The sequence below is a fragment of the Brugia malayi genome (genome assembly GCF_000002995.4).
Source record: "Brugia malayi strain FR3 genome assembly, contig: Bm_v4_ChrX_scaffold_001, whole genome shotgun sequence".
Taxonomy (NCBI): Eukaryota; Metazoa; Nematoda; class Chromadorea; order Rhabditida; family Onchocercidae; genus Brugia; species Brugia malayi.
Window position 1 is genome coordinate 24,301,094 of NW_025062479.1, and position 21,179 is coordinate 24,322,272.

The window sequence follows — 21,179 nt, forward strand, 5'->3', positions numbered from 1 at the left end:
TATAAATGATTTTAATTTTAAATTTTGAGAGTAATAATTTTGTTGTTAGGAAAAAAAACTGTTAAATATGGCTAAGTTATTTTAGTTAAATAGTAAAATAGTGAAAATCAATTGACAATATTTTTGCATAAATAAATTATTTGTCAAACAAAAAAAAAACAATTAAACATTTTTAAATTAACTATTTTTTAATTTTTCAGATATACCACGATGATTTTAATTTTAAACTTTGAGAGTAATAATTTTGTTATTGTTATATTGTTAAAATAAACTATTAAACTGCTTAATATGACCAAGTTATTTCAATAAGATAGCAACAAAAAAAAAATTAATTGAAATGAAAATGTTTACAAAATATAAAAATTTAAAATGTTCACAAAAAAAAAAAAAATCAGCAAAAAAATTTTAGATTAAACCTGATGTGGATTATAGAAACAAACAGAAAATGATTGTAAGTTTAATGAAATGTCAAATTCATTATTAATTGTATCATTATGTGCTGATGCAACAAGCTTTAATGATGGTAATCGTAGTAAAAGATCCATTGCACCAGCTCTCTAAAAAAAAATAATTAGTAAATTAATTTTTAAATTTATTTAAATTAAATTATTATTTTTATTTTAAAGCAAAATTATTAAAATATAAAAAATATTACAATTTATATTTTTATAAACTAATTTATGTTTTAATCATTTGTAAACATTAGTAAATATAATTATCCTCAATTAAATCTATCATTTTCTTCTAAAAAAAATATATAGATATTTTATTGTAACTTATATTAATTGAACCAGAAAAATAAAATTGTAATAATGAAATGATCAATTAAAATTAGCATATAAAAAATTGTAATTATTATTAATGATGTAATATTTATTTTGTATATAAGAAATGTATAATATCAAAAATTAAGAAACTTATAATCGCACTTAAATGCTTTATCTAATTTCTACAATTATTAAATTAATTAATGTCATTAAATTTAATTCTTAAATTGATCAAGAAATTTAAAAAATATCATATACATATAAGTTTAATTTCGCTGATTCTTAAAATTGAAAGTTATGCTTTATCTAATCTTAGAATCACTAAATTAATTAACAATATTAAATTTAATTCTTAAATTGTTCAAGAATTCAAAATAAGTTTAATTTCGCTGATTCTTAAAATTAAAAGTTATGCTTTATCTAATTTTAGAATCATCAAATTAATTAACAAATTTAATTGTTAAGTTGATCAAAAAATTTAAAAAATATCATATACACATAAATTTGATTTTCTTGATTTATAGAAGTCAAAGGTTATGCTTTGTTTAATTTTGCAATCATTAAATTAATTAAAATGATTAAATTTAATCTTTAAATTGATAAAAAAAATTTAAAAATTATCACATACACATAAGTTTAATTTCGCTGTTTCTTAAAATTAAAAGTTATGCTTTATCTAGTTTCTGCAATCATCAAATTAATTAACAATATTAAATTTAATTCTTAAATTAATCAAAAAATTCAAAAATTGTTTAATTTTGCTTGTTTCATAAAAAAAAAAAAAAAAAGTTATAAATTCGAGTATACCTGTTGATGAGCTTCAAAACGAAGTGAACTAGACTGAATAGTTATCGAAAGTAATATATTAATCATTAATTTTGAATGAATACATGTTAACAATGATTCTGTATCAGTCATACTGATTGTATCACTTTCATTTTCTGACTAAAATTATCAAAATAAAATATAAATTTATCACTTATTTGATATTTTATTACATAGTTGATAATTTTATTATCATTATGATAAATGTATTGTTTAGAGAAAGAAAATGGTATAATTCATAGTCAATAATTTTTTAAATTTATAATTCAGTGTTTATAAACTATTTAAAAATTACAAAATTCTCGATTGAATAAAAAAATTTATATTTGCTTATGATAAATGTACCATTCAAAAAAAAAAAGGTATAATTCATAATTAATAATTTTTAAATTCATAATTCAAAAACTATTCCAAAAAAAAATTCAAAAACTACCTAAATTCTCGAATGAATAAATAAATTTCCACTCATTTATGATAAATGTACCATTCAAAAAAAAAAAAAAAAAAAAGAATATAATTCATAATTAATAAATTTTTAAATTTATAATTCAACTATTCAAAAATTATTTAAATTACTATAAAATTCTTAAATTAATAAATAAATTTTTACTTGCTGAGGAAATTTTTGTGGTAAATTTTCTAATAATTGCTGAAAAAAATCGGCAATAATTGGTGTAAGTGCTGTTTCCTCAGGCATATTAGCAACATTTGCTGATACATATAAATATGGCATTGAAGTGTTTGCTGATTTTATTCTAAGAAATAAAAAATTTTTTAAATTTAAGTTTTAATATTTTTATAGTTTTTTTTTTTAACTCAAATGAAAAATTACAATTAATCATTTTCTATTTTATTAGTAGTGCTAATTAAAATTGAAATTTAATATTTAATTAATTATAGATAAGACTTGAATTGGGAAACCATTTATTATTTAGTAGTGCTAATTAAAATTGAAATTTAATATTTAATTAATTATAGGTAAGACTTGAATTGGGAAACCATTTGCCATTAGTAGCGCTAATTAAAATTGAAATTTAATATTTAATTAATTATAGATAAGACTTGAATTGGGAGACCATTTCTTATCAGTAGTTCTAATTAAAATTGAAATTTAATATTTAATTAATTATAGATAAGATTTGAATTGGGAAACCATTTGTCATTAGTAGCGCTAATTAAAATTGAAATTTAATATTTAATTAATTATAGATAAGACTTGAATTGGGAGACCATTTGTCATTAGTAGCGCTAATTAAAATTGAAATTTAATATTTAATTAATTATAGATAAGACTTGAATTGGGAGACCATTTCTTATCAGTAGTTCTAATTAAAATTGAAATTTAATATTTAATTAATTATAGATAAGATTTGAATTGGGAAACCATTTGTCATTAGTAGCGTTAATTAAAATTGAAATTTAATATTTAATTAATTATAGATGAGACTTACATTGGGAATGATTTGTGACAATTGATTGCATCATTAGTGGAATAATATATTTTTGCTTCGATACTGTAACAAACAAATTTTAATATGAAAAAAGTAAATAAAATTATTTCCATTTTATTATTTATAATTAATTTTTTTTTGCCAATTTTATTACAGAAAATTATTAATCAAAAGTTTGTAAAAAAGACTAAGTAAATTAAATCTTAAATTTGAAATGGACAAGAACTGATGAACTTTTGCAATAGTTATAAATTAGTATAAATGTCTCAGTGACTTGCAATCATTTACAAATGTCCAAAAGATTTAAAGAAATTACAATTGTCATAATTTAATATTTAATTAATTATTATTTATTGAGTAATTAATTAATTAAATACTTTATCTTTAGCAATTTTTATAACAAACATTTTTCCTTTTTTTTTTTACATCATACATTAAATCTTTTTAATTTTTTCAATGCATTTCGACGCACTTACATTTAAACAATGATTTATTAAATGTTTTACTGCAACTAAATAAATAAATTTGATAATTGCATGCATGGAATGCATTCAACATGCATTCATTTTTTGCAAGCAAATTATTTTTGATTAATTATTAATTTTTTTTTTTTTTGTAAGAAATTAAAAAAATAAGAAATTACTTTTTCTTTTTTTTTTTAAATTTAAAATAAACGTAAGAAATTATATGAATTAACCTTGGCAAGGAAATTTTTGTGCAATCTTCATTTGCATCATCATGTCTTTTAAAATTATTTTCCGGAGTAGCACTTGTTGTACTTGTAAATTCAGTTGAAATTCTATTTCGTAGCATACACTCACCAGCTTCACCAAAAAACTGTGAAAATTTTAAAGATTTATTTAAATTCTCTGTTAAATTCCAAAAAAATATCTATATTATTATTCAAGATTCTAAAAAAAAAAGATAAGAGTTTCCATATTTTAAATATATTATTTAAATTTTTTTTTTTTAAAAAAAAAAGTAATAAATACCATTTTTTAACAGATTAGTCCAAATTCTAAATTTAGTAATAAGTTCTATTTTTAGTTTTATATATAATGAATTTGATTATGTTAGCATTTTAATTAGCAAACGAATAGATAAGCATTGATTGAAGAAAAGTTTCAAATAAAAAAATGGTAAAATTAGAACAAATAACTGTCTTACTTATTTCATTTTTTTTTTTTTCTTAAAAAAAAGTATTAATTTATGATATTGTATTAAATTATTGTGTTAACACATCACTGCATAATTTTATCTAATGCTGTAATACTAATAATAACAATAACAATAATAATAGTTTTACTTTAATAATAATACGATGTCAAAATAATTGATTGTATAATTGTATCTAATGATATAATAACAATAATAATAATAATAATAATAATAATAATAATAATAATGATAACAATAACTAATAATAATAGTTTTACTTTAATAATAATACGATGTCAAAATAATTGATTGTATAATTTTATCTAATGCTATAATAATAATGATAATAATGCTTTAACTTTAATGATAATGAGATATCAATACCTTAATAATATTAATAATAATAATACGTTAATACATTTATAATGCCAGAATAATTGAGTGGAAATGACAAAGGATAAGAAAGTAATTAAATTTTAATTGCGAAAAATTTAATTAATAAATTAATTAATTAGCACCTGCATGTCAAATACAAATGATCCGTCGTTCATTTTTTCATCAGCTTTCATCGCATTATCATTGATCTTAGCAGGAATCTTATGCTGTTTCAATGATGAACCAACAGTATTACTTTTCGGTTGATCAATCGATGTAATTTCTCGAAGAAATTTTGTTGATTGCTCACCTGTAACTGATTCACTATCTGATTTTTCCTCAGCATCATCTTCATCTTTAGTTTTATCCTGCAAATATTTTGAAATTATTTCAAATTGATTAAGATATTTTTTGCTTTTTATCAGTATGCATATTATCAATTTAATGAATTTAATTTAATAGTGATAATCAATCTGATGAATTTGAAATTAGACAAAATATAACTTTTGATTTTATTAATCAAGGAATTAAACTTGAACTAGTGGCGAAGATAATTTGGGTTTAGATTGGCCTAATATTCTAATTCATTAAATTAATAAATTGATTTTAATTTATTAAAACCTACAATCTACAATAATCATTTCAATATTACAGCTTTTATTATTATATTTTAATGATCAAATAAAATGTATGTTAGATAAATATTTGAACAAATATCTATTTAAATAAAATTTTCCTGTCTAGAAATACCTTTCTAACTGGTGCTTTTTTCAATTGTTTCCCTCGTGATTTTTGTCGTTTTAAACGATCAAGCATTGATTCCTTAAATTGCTTCACTCGAATTAGTTGAAGTTTTTTCAAACGTCGTAATTCCCATTCGTATGTGACATCTGTTATGTGTGACTTCAATTTCTGCGTTTGCTCATAAATCTAAAAATTTTTATTAGCAAGATAACATCCTGATAGTTTAACCTTAATTTGTTATTTTATTTTTTATGTATGCTTATTTTTGTTTTGTTATCTTATCTTAGTTTTTGTTATACATATATTTTTGTTATTTTAGAAAATAATATTGTTTAAAAGTTTTTTTTTTTCTTTTGTTGCTTTATTTACATGTACCAATTTGTTTAAGTAATCATAAGAATATTATCAAAATTATACGCTGATTTATTTCTAATTTCAGAAATCATTTTTTTATTTTAAGCACACATTTCTAATTAAAATTAAACTCTGATTTTCTTAAGTAAACCATCCATTACAGAAAAGACTTAACCATAAAGTAACTTATATTCGTTCAGATTTTTCTTATTGTTTAATTGACTTTGATTTTTTTTTTCTCTAAAATTTCATAAAACGCTTGTATTTGAAAAAGTACTGTATTTAACATTGCATTCTATTTGGTACTGTACTTGTCTGAAGGATACTGTAGTACTATACTCTGATATGAATGCCTATATTTGAGAAAGTACTGTGTTCAGCATTGCATTCTATTTGAGGTTGTCCGTGATACTGCACCTTTTTTGATGGATACTGTAATGCTATATTCAGATATGAATACCTATATTTGAATAAGTACTGTATTTAACTTACATTCTATTTGGTACTGTACCTTATCTGATAGATACGGTAACTCTGATATGAAATACTGTAGTACTACACTAATCGAGATTTTACTACTGTGTTTGAGTGTTTGAATAAGTACTGTATTCAATATTATTGAAACTGTGGCGTTACTTTTGATTGATGAGTTTATGAGCAAGAATGCTATCATCATCTCCTCGACCTGTTAATTACTTAATCGGAATTACTTTGAGATATCTGGATGACAGCTATCTCAATCAAAACTAAAAATTATTATTTATTAAATAACTTATTCATCAAAAGGAAAACAGAAATGATAAAATTTTGAGACTTATTCATTCTAGTTAAACCTGCCTAAATTTATATAATATGACAGTTGATACTATATATATTTTCGTTGTTCCTAGAGTTACTCATTTACTTCAACTCATGAAGATTTTAAAGAGAATTAACTTAAAACAAATCCATATGAAAATGCAATAAAGATAAAACAAATTCTTAATTTCAATATTTATTTTTTTATTATTTTTTTGAACCTTAGTTTAGATCTGAAAGTAATTGTGAAATAATATGGCACCAAAAATTTGACTTTTTTCCAATTTTTTGTTTCTTTTTGGTTTTAGATGCTTTTTTTTTTTCTTTCTTTCAAATGTAAACAATAATATTTACAACCTTTTGCTCAACCCAACGAATTCGTTTTTCCGGTTTAACAATGGACGCATATTCATTTTTCAGATTAATATCATCATTTCGTTCAATTTCACTTGTCATAATTTTCATCGGTTCATATTCACTTACATCTACATCTTGATCTTCATTAATTGTTGCACATGTATTCCACACTGCTCCAATCAAACTTCCAATACGCTGTCAAATTATTCAATCTTTTTTTTTTTTTTTCAAAAAAAAAAAAGAAAAAAACTTTTTTCAAATAATATTCAAGAGAAAAAAATTTGAATTTCAAAGAAAAAATTTTCAATTTCACTATAAATTATCTTTGAAACTTAATATTTAATTAGTTATTTAATTAAATTTTCAAAATATCTCTACTTCTGACTAAATCAATTTGCAAATATCATTTACTAATTAGAATAAATGTTGGAAATACTTCTTTACTAAATTTATATATAAAACTAAAAATTACTTAAAAAGCTTTTTAATAGCCGAAAAAAAAAAAAAGTATAACTTACACTATCAATATCAAAGATAAGACCTTTCATTGAGCATTGCACAGATGCTACTCGTTTATATTGTTCCGATTTTGAAAATTTCACTACAATTTTGCAAACACCATGCGGAAAGAATGTAAAATTTGTTGGTGTATTTTCTTGGCCATCAATCCAGGATTCTTCCATAGACTAAAATGCAGTACCATCTTGGTATCTTTCTAAGAATTAAGAAAAAAACAAAAAGAATTTTATAAAAAAAATCAAGAAATTTTAGTCTATAATATTAACTTTTCTTATCATTCATTAAGTTGTACCATTTTTTTTTCCTGTAAATTATTATAAAATTGGTATAATATATTAAAAATGGTTTGATAAACTTTTTTCTCTTTTTGTTGTGATAATTAAATAAATGAAAAAAAAAAGGTAAAAAATATTTTGTTTATAAAAATATGAGATAAAATAATACTTTAATAACTAATTGTTGTACTCAGCCTGTTACTGCTTCATTTTAATTTATTTTTTTTAAATTTTCGAAATTGAATTTTTAAAACATTCACTATCAGTGAATGATCCAAGTAAATAAATACTAAAATTTTAACATTAAGATAATTTTAAATAATTAATTGTAAAAAAAAAAAATTGCGTAATTATTGTACTCAGCCTATTACTGCTTCATTTTGTTTTTTTTTTTTAAAAAAATTTCGATGTTTTTTTTTTAAATTTTCGAAATTGAATTTTTAAAACATTCACTATCAGTGAATGATCCAAGTAAATAAATACTAAAATTTTAACATTGAGATAATTTTAAATAATTAATTGTAAAAAAAAAAAAAGAATTGCTTATCATTTATAACATATCACTAACATTTTCAAAATTTTCCACAAAAACAATTTTAAAATCGCTAAATTTAGCTTCCGCTTTAGCACCACGTACAAATTTAACCGTAGCTTCAGCGTCTTTTACGCCAAATAGAAGCGCAGATGTAAATGATCGATAATTGTTACTGTAAAGCGGTATGCATGCTATTGTACGATCACGAAACAGTAATGTTATTCGCATTATTAAACGATTTCCCATATCCTAAAATATACAAATCAAATAAAATTTGATAATTTCAATAAAATTTAAACCTATTTCAGTTAATAATTTAAACTTAAATTACTTTTAAATTAAGTTAAACTAGTAAATTTTTAAGTTAGTTAAAGTTTAAGTTTATGTTTTCAAGTTTTTTTTATTAAGTTTTTAAGTCATTAGTTAATTTTAAGTTAGTTAAAAGAAAAAAAAAATATCATTAAAATCATTTTTTTAAATCTTTTCTTATATATATTTATTAACCCTCAAAATATTCAACATGAATTAATTTCAATTAAATTTTTGAAATCAACTTGCTGCAAGGTTTAGTTGCAGCATTTTTAAAATTATCATAAATTTTTAGCACAAAATTAGCCAAATAATTTTGCTAAGCCAATTTTGATAGTATTGTGAGGTTTATTAATATATATAAGAAATGATTTTAAACGAATCATTTTCATTTAATTTGATTTTTTTTTTTTTTTTTTGATTTTTAAATTTTTATTTTTAAATTAATCAATTTGTTTAAAATGGTACCAAAAGTGAACTATGCGACGTCATTTGCGATGAATCATTTTCAGTTTGCGTTGTATGACGCATTTTTTGTTTCATCCAAAAACTACGTGATAAGCTAAAATCTCGTAAAATATCTTTCGCCTAAAAAAAAAAAAGTAAACAAATAAACTTGTAAACAACAAAAGTTTGTAAAAATTTGAAATGAAAAAAAAATTAGTTAAAAGTAAAAATTCAAAAGTCAAGTGAAAAAAAAAGTGATAAAACCAATAACTTATAAAGAAATGAAAGAGTTACAATGTTTTTTTGTTTATGCATTTTATTTTTATAAAAATTAATTTTTATTTGTTGATTAAATTAAAAATAATTGTCTTTCATTCATTAAACATACAAAAATTAATTATAATAAAGGAATTAATAATTTAATTAATTAAGAAAAAAAATTATAATTAGTTGGATACTCTGATAATTGCTGGAAATTTGAATAAAATTACAGTATGAGAGAAAATGACAATAGCATTAGCAATACTTCTAGGACTGAACTGAAGTATACATGTTAACTGAAAAATAGGAAAACAAAAAATTAGTGTCACAATGTCACAAACGATTAATGTCACTTAATTTTTTTAAAAAAAAAAATTATCAGATCATTAATTTCAAAAATTTTAATATATTGCAATCAAGAAAAATCATTTTAAAACTTCAAAACAAATTTTTTTATTTTTTTTTTTTGTTAAAAATTGTGCATCATTTTAAGTAATTTATGATAAATAATCAAAAATTTTTATATTTGATAAAGCTGATAATTTGATAATATAATTTGATTAGCAAAATTATAACAAATTATGACTGATTTATCAAATAGTTGAAACGCATAAGAAATGATATTAATGAATTTAAAATTAAAATTTAAAACACAAACATTAGTTGTAAGATCAGCTAACTCTCGAAGTTCATCTTCCTCAAATGCTTCATTTCGAATCATATGTCCAAGTTTGAAATTCAAACAAAACGATACATTACCTCGTATCTGTTTCTGTAATTTTCATTTTCTCCTTCAATTTTTAAAAAGATTAAAAGTACGTTTTAAAAATAGTGTAAACGTCATCAACGTCAAAATTAAGCGTAACAAGTCATTAGCAATGCTTTCTTGTCATTACCTCGTATCTGTTTCTGTAATTTTTATTTTCTGCTTCAATCCTTCAAAATATTAAAAGTACGTTTTAAAATTAGTATAAACGTTGCAGACGTCAAAAATAAACGCAACAAGCGTAACAACTTATTAACAATGCTTTCTTGCTTTTTTTTTTTAAATCAATTAATAATTAATAAATAGCAATCGTCAAAAATATAATAATATGGCTTTTCATTTTCCTCCTTCAATCTTTCAAAATATTTAAAGTACGTTTTAAAATTGGTATAAACGTGATAGACGTCAAAACTAAGCGTAACAAACGTAACAACCTTATTAACAATGCTTGCTTGTCATTACCTCGTATCTGTTTATAACTGTAATTTTCATTATCTTCCTTCAATCTTTCAAAATATTAAAATTACGTTTTAAAATTAGTATAAACGTTATAGACGTAAAAACTAAGCGTAACAAGCGTAACAAACTTATTAACAATGCTTTCTTGCTTTTTTTTTTAAATTAATTAATAATATAATAAATAGCATTCATCAAAAATATAATAATATGGCAATTTTCTGTTACAAATTTCACCAATTATCATTTAAAATTTAAGTGTTAAATTTAATTTTTTGTTTAATACAAAAAAAAAAAAAAAAAAAAAATTATGCGATGAAAAATTTAACCTCAAAAATATTCTTATTATTATTCAAAATATTTCGACCAATAATAAACATATTAACAACTTCGGTTGTAATACGTAATGCTGTATTAGTTGTATCAGTTAATGTTAATTTTAACCATGGTGAAACATTTTCACATTGCATCTTAAAATTAAAAATTAAAAATTTTATTTAAAAATATTTTTTCACTTTTTTTTGAAGTAATCATTGAACATATAAATCAAATTTTTAATTATTACTCCAATTTAATTATAAAATTTTAATTTTTAATTATTTCATTTTTATGCTATCATTCAAATGAATATCGTAGCAAAATTAAATTCACTTTTTTTTTTTTTTTTTTTTTTTTTTTTTTGTTACCAAATTAATTCATTAAAAATTATTTTTATTTCTCAAAGAAATTTTTATGAATTTAATTTTTGTTAAATTGATAAACATTAAAAAGAGCAGAAAAATGTGATTTCTTTTCAATTATTTAATTACCTTTCATTTTCTTCTTTTTTAATTTTCACTATCATATGGTTATTTTTTTAAAAAAAAAAAATTTAAAAATGAAAAAAAAAAGTGTTAAAATTAATAAATAAATCAAATTTAATACTTGTAATTGAAAAAGAAACGATGAATTATAAATTGAATTTCGATGAAATGCAGTTGAACTACGTACAATACTCATAATATGTTCAAATTCAGCAATTGCTGTTTCATGCGAATAAAGTAACATATTTAAAACATCGGTATTGATTGATTGATCAAAACTTCCTAAATGATAAATTTATATTATTTATTATAATATTATCATTTCTAATATAAATATAAAAGTTTAATATATAATATAAGTAAAAAAGTTTGTTAAATAAATAAAATATAAGCAAAAAAGTTTGTTAAATAAATAAAATATAAGTAAAAATGTTTGTTAAATAAATAAAAAACAAGTAAATACTGATTAATTGATTGTTATCATTTGTTTATCATAAAATTTTTTCGCATTTTCTTCTTCATTTTTTATAAAAATTTATTAGCATAATATTTGCATAAAAGTTTATTAAATAAATAAAACTGATTACTGATTAATTCATTGTTATCATTTTCGTATTTGTTTCCTTACATTTTACAATGACTTATTTTTATTAGCATAACATTAGTATAAAATTTTATTAAAAAAAAAAATAAAAACAAGTAAATATTGATTAATTCATTGTTATCATAATTTTATCATAAAGTTTTTCATACTTCTTTCTTTATTTTTTTATAATAATTTTTTTTATTAGCATAATTTTAGCATAAAAGTTTATTGAATAAATGAAACTGATTACTGATTAAATTGTCATTATCATACTAATACCGATTAATTCATCATTATCATACTAGTACTGATTAATTCATTATCATCATACTAATATTGATTAATTCATTGTTATCATACTAGTACTGATTAATTCATTGTTATCATACTAGTACTGATTAATTCATTGTTATCATACTAGTACTGATTAATTCATTGTTATCATACTAGTCTACCACTGATTAATTCATTGTTATCATACTAGTACTGATTAATTCATTGTTATCATACTAGTACTGATTAATTCATTGTTATCATACTAGTACTGATTAATTTATTATTATCATACTTTTATCATAAAGTTTCTCATATTTCTTTCTTTATCTTTACAGTTAACTTTACTTCTTTTCCTAAATCCTATCAAAGTTAATCACTGATTAATATCCACATACAACAGAAAAGATTTACTTACCAGCAGTGATAACAATATTAGCATATGATTCATTAGAGCATATAATTTCTTTATTATCAATTTGAATAATTTCATTTTCATTTTTTATACATTTCTCATATACAATCAATAATGATGGTAATTTAATGGAAAAATTTCCTAATCGCATCCATTTTGGTATTTTTTTGGAATAAAATGATGTATAAGTGATAAAATGATTTTCAATTGATATTGTACCTTTTTTAGGACTGAAAATTAATTTTTAAATTTACTTAAAATCAATGTAAGGTAATAAATTATTGCTGAAATGATGTGATAAAGTATATGTGATAAAATGATTTTCATGTGATATTGTACCTTTTTTGGGACTGAAAATTAATTTTTAAATTTACTTAAAATCAATGTAAGGTAATAAATAAATTACTTAAATATCAATTGAAAATCATTTTATCACTTATACACATATATATCATTTTCATTTTTCATAAAATGATTGAATTTTGGGACTGAAAATGATATAAATTAATATAAGGTATTAAATTAATTCTGAAATGATGTATGTGTGATAAAATGATTTTCATGTGATAAAGTATACGTGTATATGTGATAAAATGATAAAATGACTTTCATGTGATAAAATGATTATCATGTGATAAAATATATGTGTATATGTGATAAAATGACTTTCATGTGATAAAATGATAAAATGATTATCATGTGATAAAATATATGTGTATATGTGATAAAATGACTTTCATGTGATAAAATGATAAAATGATCATCATGTGATAAAATATATGTGTATATGTGATAAAATGACTTTCATGTGATAAAATGATAAAATGATTTTCATGTGATAAAGTATATGTGTATATGTGATAAAATGATAAAATGACTTTCATGTGATAAAATATATGTGTATATGTGATAAAATGATAAAATGACTTTCATGTGATAAAATGATAAAATGATTATCATGTGATAAAGTATACGTGTATGTGTGATAAAATGATAAAATGACTTTCATGTGATAAAATGATAAAATGATTTTCAATTGATATTTTACCTTTTTTGGAAGTAAAATTATTTTTTAAATTCACCTAAAATTAATATAAGGTATTAAATTATTGCTAAAATGATGTGATAAAATGATTTTCAATTGATATTGTACCTTTTTTGGGACTGAAATTAATTTTTAAATTTATTTAAAATTATTATAAGGTATTAAATTGGTGTATAATCTTATTAATCAGATAAAATAATAAATTAATAAAATGAAATAAAAAAAAAAAACAGATAAAAATATAATTTGGTAGAAATTTAAAAAAAAAAAAATATTATTTAAAAATTTAGCATTTTTTTAACTAATAATTATTAATTTTTTTTTTATAAATAAAAGTACTAATTTATATGATATAATATTTCATTTTTTTTAAAAAGTTTCCTATATTTAATTTCATATTTTATTGATATCAATTTTAACTCAAAAATTTTTTATTGTATAAAATTATTTATTAATAAATTGGAAAATATTAAAAATAAACAAATGAAATAACTAAAAAAAAAAAAAAAAAGAAAATATTGCTTACAAAGTTCCAAAACAGTGCGCATTTTTGAAATTATATTTTGCTGTAACATTTGATGAAATTTTAGCATTCATTTCTCCATGTAATAATTTCATATCAAAATTAAACTTTGTAATGTTTTCATTTTCATTAATCCATTGTTGTTCAGCTACTGAAGACTGCAATATAGAAATTTATCATCCACTGATAAAGATAATAATTATTATATGATAATGATTGATAAGAGTGATAACAGATAAGCTTGATCACGTTTGAGAAAGAGCACAATAAAATTTATCATCCACTGATAAAGATAATAATTAATATATGATAATGATTGATAAGAGTGATAACAGATAAGCTTGATCACGTTTGAGAAAGAGCACAATAAAATTTATCATCCACTGATAAAGATAATAATTAATATATGATAATGATTGATAAGAGTGATAACAGATAAGCTTGATCACGTTTGAGAAAGAGCACAATAAAATTTATCATCCACTGATAAAGATAATAATTAATATATGATAATGATTGATAAGAGTAATAACAGATAAGCTTGATCACGTTTGAGAAAGAGCACAATAAAATTTATCATCCACTGATAAAGATAATAATTAATATATGATAATGATTGATAAGAGTAATAACAGATAAGCTTGATCACGTTTGAGAAAGAGCACAATAAAATTTATCATCCACTGATAGAGATAATAATTAATATATGATAATGATTGATAAGAGTAATAACAGATAAGCTTGATCACGTTTGAGAAAGAGCACAATAAAATTTATCATCCACTGATAGAGATAATAATTAATATATGATAATGATTGATAAGAGTGATAACAGATAAGCTTGATCACGTTTGAGAAAGAGCACAATAAAATTTATCATCCACTGATAGAGATAATAATTAATATATGATAATGATTGATAAGAGTAATAACAGATAAGCTTGATCACGTTTGAGAAAGAGCACAATAAAATTTATCATCCACTGATAAAGATAATAATTAATATATGATAATGATTGATAAGAGTAATAACAGATAAGCTTGATCACGTTTGAGAAAGAGCACAATAAAATTTATCATCCACTGATAAAGATAATAATTAATATATGATAATGATTGATAAGAGTAATAACAGATAAGCTTGATCACGTTTGAGAAAGAGCACAATAAAATTTATCATCCACTGATAAAGATAATAATTAATATATGATAATGATTGATAAGAGTAATAACAGATAAGCTTGATCACGTTTGAGAAAGAGCACAATAAAATTTATCATCCACTGATAAAGATAATAATTAATATATGATAATGATTGATAAGAGTAATAACAGATAAGCTTGATCACGTTTGAGAAAGAGCACAATAAAATTTATCATCCACTGATAGAGATAATAATTAATATATGATAATGATTGATAAGAGTGATAACAGATAAGCTTGATCACGTTTGAGAAAGAGCACAATAAAATTTATCATCCACTGATAGAGATAATAATTAATATATGATAATGATTGATAAGAGTAATAACAGATAAGCTTGATCACGTTTGAGAAAGAGCACAATAAAATTTATCATCCACTGATAAAGATAATAATTAATATATGATAATGATTGATAAGAGTAATAACAGATAAGCTTGATCACGTTGAGAAAGAGCACAATAAATTTATCATCCACTGATAAAGATAATAATTAATATATGATAATGATTGATAAGAGTAATAACAGATAAGCTTGATCACGTTTGAGAAAGAGCACAATAAAATTTATCATCCACTGATAAAGATAATAATTAATATATGATAATGATTGATAAGAGTAATAACAGATAAGCTTGATCACGTTTGAGAAAGAGCACAATAAAATTTATCATCCACTGATAAGATAATAATTAATATATGATAATGATTGATAAGAGTAATAACAGATAAGCTTGATCACGTTTGAGAAAGAGCACAATAAAATTTATCATCCACTGATAAAGATAATAATTAATATATGATAATGATTGATAAGAGTAATAACAGATAAGCTTGATCACGTTTGAGAAAGAGCACAATAAAATTTATCATCCACTGATAAAGATAATAATTAATATATGATAATGATTGATAAGAGTAATAACAGATAAGCTTGATCACGTTTGAGAAAGAGCACAATAAAATTTATCATCCACTGATAAAGATAATAATTAATATATGATAATGATTGATAAGAGTAATAACAGATAAGCTTGATCACGTTTGAGAAAGAGCACAATAAAATTTATCATCCACTGATAAAGATAATAATTAATATATGATAATGATTGATAAGAGTAATAACAGATAAGCTTGATCACGTTTGAGAAAGAGCACAATAAAATTTATCATCCACTGATAAAGATAATAATTAATATATGATAATGATTGATAAGAGTAATAACAGATAAGCTTGATCACGTTTGAGAAAGAGCACAATAAAATTTATCATCCACTGATAGAGATAATAATTAATATATGATAATGATTGATAAGAGTGATAACAGATAAGCTTGATCACGTTTGAGAAAGAGCACAATAAAATTTATCATCCACTGATAGAGATAATAATTAATATATGATAATGATTGATAAGAGTAATAACAGATAAGCTTGATCACGTTTGAGAAAGAGCACAATAAAATTTATCATCCACTGATAAAGATAATAATTAATATATGATAATGATTGATAAGAGTAATAACAGATAAGCTTGATCACGTTTGAGAAAGAGCACAATAAAATTTATCATCCACTGATAAAGATAATAATTAATATATGATAATGATTGATAAGAGTGATAACAGATAAGTTTGATTACGTTTGAGAAAGAGTACAATAATGGAAAAATTAATTTTTTTTCCTTCCTTTTCATTTTTTTTTGAAATAATTTTAAAATTTTATCCTAAATTTTTTGCACCATTAATGATTATTTATAGTTATTTTGAATTTATTTATTTTTAATTTTTTTGACTGTTTGTTTGACATTTTATTTTGAACAAAAAAAAAAAAAAAAACCAAAATGCTAAATAGAAGCTAATTCAGCTTTTTAGAGATATTTTAACATTTTGAGAAATTTTTTTTTTATGAATTAATATAATAAACAATTGATGAAAATAAATGAATTACAAAATTTGGGAAAAAAAAAATTTAAGTATAAATTTAAAGTTTAAATGAAAGCTTAATCATTTGCTTATCAAAATTATCACAAATTTGTTTGGCCTATCATGCTATCTTATTTCTTCTTCTATATAATTAATTTGATTAATTAAGCAAAACTTTACAAAAAAAATATTTCAAATAAAAATTAATTAAACATTTTCAAATTATAATTAATTAAATGCTAAGAGATAAATGTATTTTATCACTTTAACAACTTATAATGAAATTCTAGCACAAATTTATTTTTTAATTATATATAAAAATTAAATTCATGAATCAATTTATTATACATTTTAAAATATTAAAGTGAAATTTCACAGCCAAATAAAATGATATTAAAATTTTAATCATTAATTCTTATTGTAAATGTAAATGATAATCCATTAAGTTTTAAGAGTATTAACTTACTGCAAATTGATAATCTTCCTTATCATTATCATCGTTATCACTATCTTTCTTATCATCTGCTGTTATCATAAATGAACTTCCAATAATGTAATTTAATTTTATATTTTCCACAGTCAAACAAATAGTATTTAATAAATTGTTCGCTTCATACACTCTAAAAATTCAATTATTTAAAAAAAAAAAAAACTTTTGTTTTGAAAAAAAAAAAATTTTTTTTTTAAGAGCTTTAATACATTCGATTTTATATACTTATATATTACTTTTTTTTTTTTTTTAAAAAAATTAATACTTCAGTTAATAAATAAAATTGTAAGATAATGTTATAAAATTTCAGTTATAGTTATAAAATTGTATAAATAATGAAAATTAAAGTATATAAAATTGTAAAATAATGAAAATGATTAATTTTTGTTTTATTTTCAAATTTTTGCCAAAATATTTTATCATCAATTTCTTTTTGACATCATTATTAATTAAACTTTAAATTTAATTAAATCATTTCATTTTGTCTTTTTGCGGAAGAAAGAAAAAATTAAAACTTATACTTAAATTTATTTCAAATTATTATTATTATTATTATACAATTTTGCTTTATTTTCAAAATGTTTTATTATCAATTTCTTTTGATATCATTATTAAAATTAAACTTTAAATTTAATTAAATCATTTCTTTTTGTCTTTTTACGGAACAAAAAAAAAAATTATACTTAAATTTACTTTAAATTTACTATTTTACCTTCGAAATGTACTCGTAACAGTAGTAAGCGATCCATGAAAAATATTTATATCAGTTGTTCCCTTCTCGGTTATCATCATTTTAATATCTTGAATTGCAAGTGAAACTTCTTGAATTGTTTTTTTTGGTTCATTTATAAGATATTCATTGTTGTGTTGTAACTACAATTTATTAATTTTTATTTCTATTAAACTGTTTAATTTATTTTTTTTTTAAATTATTTCAATTTAATTTTATTAGGCTGAAATAATTCACTAAATTTGTTTATTTGGTTTAATTAAAATTTTAATCAAATGATCAATTTAATTTTTTTTTCTTTTGTTAATTTTGTTTATAATTTATATGTTATGACAATATAAAATAAAAAGTAGATTTAAGTAATTTTCTTAGAAATAACTAGAAATTAATGAATATTTGATGATTGATGGTAAAAATTACACATATAGCTTTTAATTATTTATCCAAAAATACAATATTATTATTTTAGAAATAAGTTTAAAGGTTGTTTTAAAATTTATCAAACGTATTTGTGAGATATTATAATGTTAAAAGATTATTTAATAATTTTAATTACTTACTTTACTATTGAAAATTCGTAACATCAAGATAAGATGCATAATTTTTGATTCAAATTTGATTGCAGAAATAACAATATTATTATTAATGGTAATTGAAAAATTTGCAATGTCTGATTTTAGTTTTTCAATCTTTTCACTGCAAATAAATGATAATATTTTTTTTTTAAAAAAGTATTTTAAAATTACAAATAATTCATTCCTATAAGATTATAATAAATTTCTCATTGCTGATCACAATTGTTTATGAATTTATTTATAAATTTATTTCACCGTTGCAAATTGAAATTTAGGATAAATCAAACGATCACTTGTAAAAGGATGAGAAAATTAAAATTTGATTAAATAGGAAGATTGCTAAACATACTAAAACGATAATAATTCAGATATTTCAATTTGAAGATAAATAAATATATTTGAAGACAATTAAATATGCATTATTCAATATTGGATCAGATGGATAGATCAGATGGATCAAGTAGATCGATCAGATGAGATCGGAGAGATGGACCAGATAGATAGATGGATCAAATGGATAGATCAGATAAATCGAAGAGATAGATTGGATAGATGGATCGGATAGAACAGAGAGATAGATGGATCAGTTGGGTCAGATAGATCTGATAGATCAGAGAGATGGATCAGATAGATAGATGGATCAAATGGATAGATCAGATAAATTGAATAGAGATTGGATAGATGGATCAGTTGGTTCAGATAGATCAGAGAGATGGATCAGATAGACAGATTAGATGGATGATTCAGATAGAATAGAGAATAGATAGATCAGATAGAACAGGGAATAGATCAGATGGATTAGGTAGATAGATCAGATGGATAGATCAGATAAATCAAAGAGATAGATAGATTAGAGAGATGGATCAGATAGATCAAAGATATAGATAGATCAGATAGATCGACCAGGTAGATAGATATAGATAAATTAATCAATTAACTCAACAATTATCAATGTACGAGTCAATTACTAATTATTTGTATGTAAATTAAAATTAAAAATTAATTAATTAAAACAAATTAAACACAAACTTATTCATTTTGTTTTTTCGAAACAAATTTAACAATGTCACAATCCATTTTTGTTGTTTTCGTTCGCTATTTTCAACAATAACTGATTCAGCTGTTTTACTAATCGAATTTTGTGTGTCATCCAAATGAATCACTGAGGTTACGGTAGGTGTCACAGTCATACAGTATGCGACACTTTGAAATAATTCATTTAGCAAATGCAAAACTGTTTGCGTACAAAATAATTCAATTCGTGGAAAAAGCGTTTCAAAGTTTATTGTTAAAAATGTCCTGGAAAAAAAAAGGGAAGGAAATGAAAGACTAAAAATTAAATTGATAAATTTTATTAAAATTTTTTAAAAAAAAAAGCAAAACTTTTTTCTTTTTTTCAAATATTTATTTTCATTCTTTAAAAGGAATTATATTCAACAATTAATTTAAAAAAATAATTTTTTTTTTTGTTTTTTTGTTCTTTATTTATTCTCACTTTTTGAAAAGGAATTATATTCAACAAATAATTTAATAATAATTTTTTACTTTTAATCTAAAATTTAAAAAAAAAAAAAAATGACAAAATTGCAACAAAACGTAAAATTTAATTCTTTTGTTAATTAATTTTATCTAAATTAAAAATTTACGAAAGTTTAATTAGCTTAGTAGCAAATTTTTAATTAGAAAAGTTATTGTAGTATATTTAGCATTAGAAATTAGCATATGACAAAGTAATAGTTGAATTGAATAAATTTAAATTATTATTGATTGTCAATTTTTGTTATATAATTCTCAAATTAAATCTTCAGCGTTTATTTATTTATTTATTTTTTTTTTTTTTTTTGTTGTCATTTTATTTAATTATTTAATAATCAAAAATTATTTGATCAGTTTATCTTTAATTTTAGTTTTTATTGGTAATTAGTAATTTTTTTTTTTTTTGAAATAATTAATTTATGAGAATAGCAAAATTAATAATTATGAATATAATAATTATTTGAATAAAAATTATTTTTAAAGTTTAAATTATTTTTTAAGAAAGAAAAAATTAAATTATTTTTAATTTACTTTATTGCATTCAATTGTTGTTTATCAATTAAAATATTATAAATAATTGCTGAATCAACAGTTATCGTATCCAAAAGTAAGAATAAAAATGATTGTTGTTGAATTGTTTGATTTTTTTTTCTTATTAATTCAACTAAATATATCTA

At 20.9% G+C, this 21,179-nt stretch overlaps 1 protein-coding gene across 3 annotated transcripts in view; it reads right to left on the reverse strand.

Moving 5' to 3' along the window:
- Nucleotides 1-21,179, reverse strand: part of Bma-lpd-3.1 (Uncharacterized protein) — a gene marked incomplete at both ends in the record, with an annotated part of 56,481 nt that overhangs the window by 7,789 nt on the left and 27,513 nt on the right. For all 3 annotated transcript variants that reach the window (XM_043075978.1, XM_043075977.1, XM_043075979.1), the window contains 22 exons: nucleotides 417-557; nucleotides 1,575-1,712; nucleotides 2,203-2,347; nucleotides 3,044-3,106; nucleotides 3,741-3,880; nucleotides 4,720-4,944; nucleotides 5,327-5,506; nucleotides 6,830-7,024; nucleotides 7,348-7,515; nucleotides 8,192-8,407; nucleotides 8,936-9,055; nucleotides 9,373-9,471; nucleotides 9,834-9,947; nucleotides 10,727-10,867; nucleotides 11,322-11,482; nucleotides 12,478-12,704; nucleotides 14,046-14,200; nucleotides 17,638-17,791; nucleotides 18,374-18,534; nucleotides 18,952-19,087; nucleotides 19,996-20,265; nucleotides 21,034-21,176. In XM_043075978.1, coding sequence (XP_042931912.1) covers nucleotides 417-557; nucleotides 1,575-1,712; nucleotides 2,203-2,347; nucleotides 3,044-3,106; nucleotides 3,741-3,880; nucleotides 4,720-4,944; nucleotides 5,327-5,506; nucleotides 6,830-7,024; nucleotides 7,348-7,515; nucleotides 8,192-8,407; nucleotides 8,936-9,055; nucleotides 9,373-9,471; nucleotides 9,834-9,947; nucleotides 10,727-10,867; nucleotides 11,322-11,482; nucleotides 12,478-12,704; nucleotides 14,046-14,200; nucleotides 17,638-17,791; nucleotides 18,374-18,534; nucleotides 18,952-19,087; nucleotides 19,996-20,265; nucleotides 21,034-21,176 — 3,492 coding nt within the window. The remainder of the gene's footprint in view (nucleotides 1-416; nucleotides 558-1,574; nucleotides 1,713-2,202; nucleotides 2,348-3,043; nucleotides 3,107-3,740; nucleotides 3,881-4,719; nucleotides 4,945-5,326; nucleotides 5,507-6,829; nucleotides 7,025-7,347; nucleotides 7,516-8,191; nucleotides 8,408-8,935; nucleotides 9,056-9,372; nucleotides 9,472-9,833; nucleotides 9,948-10,726; nucleotides 10,868-11,321; nucleotides 11,483-12,477; nucleotides 12,705-14,045; nucleotides 14,201-17,637; nucleotides 17,792-18,373; nucleotides 18,535-18,951; nucleotides 19,088-19,995; nucleotides 20,266-21,033; nucleotides 21,177-21,179) is intronic.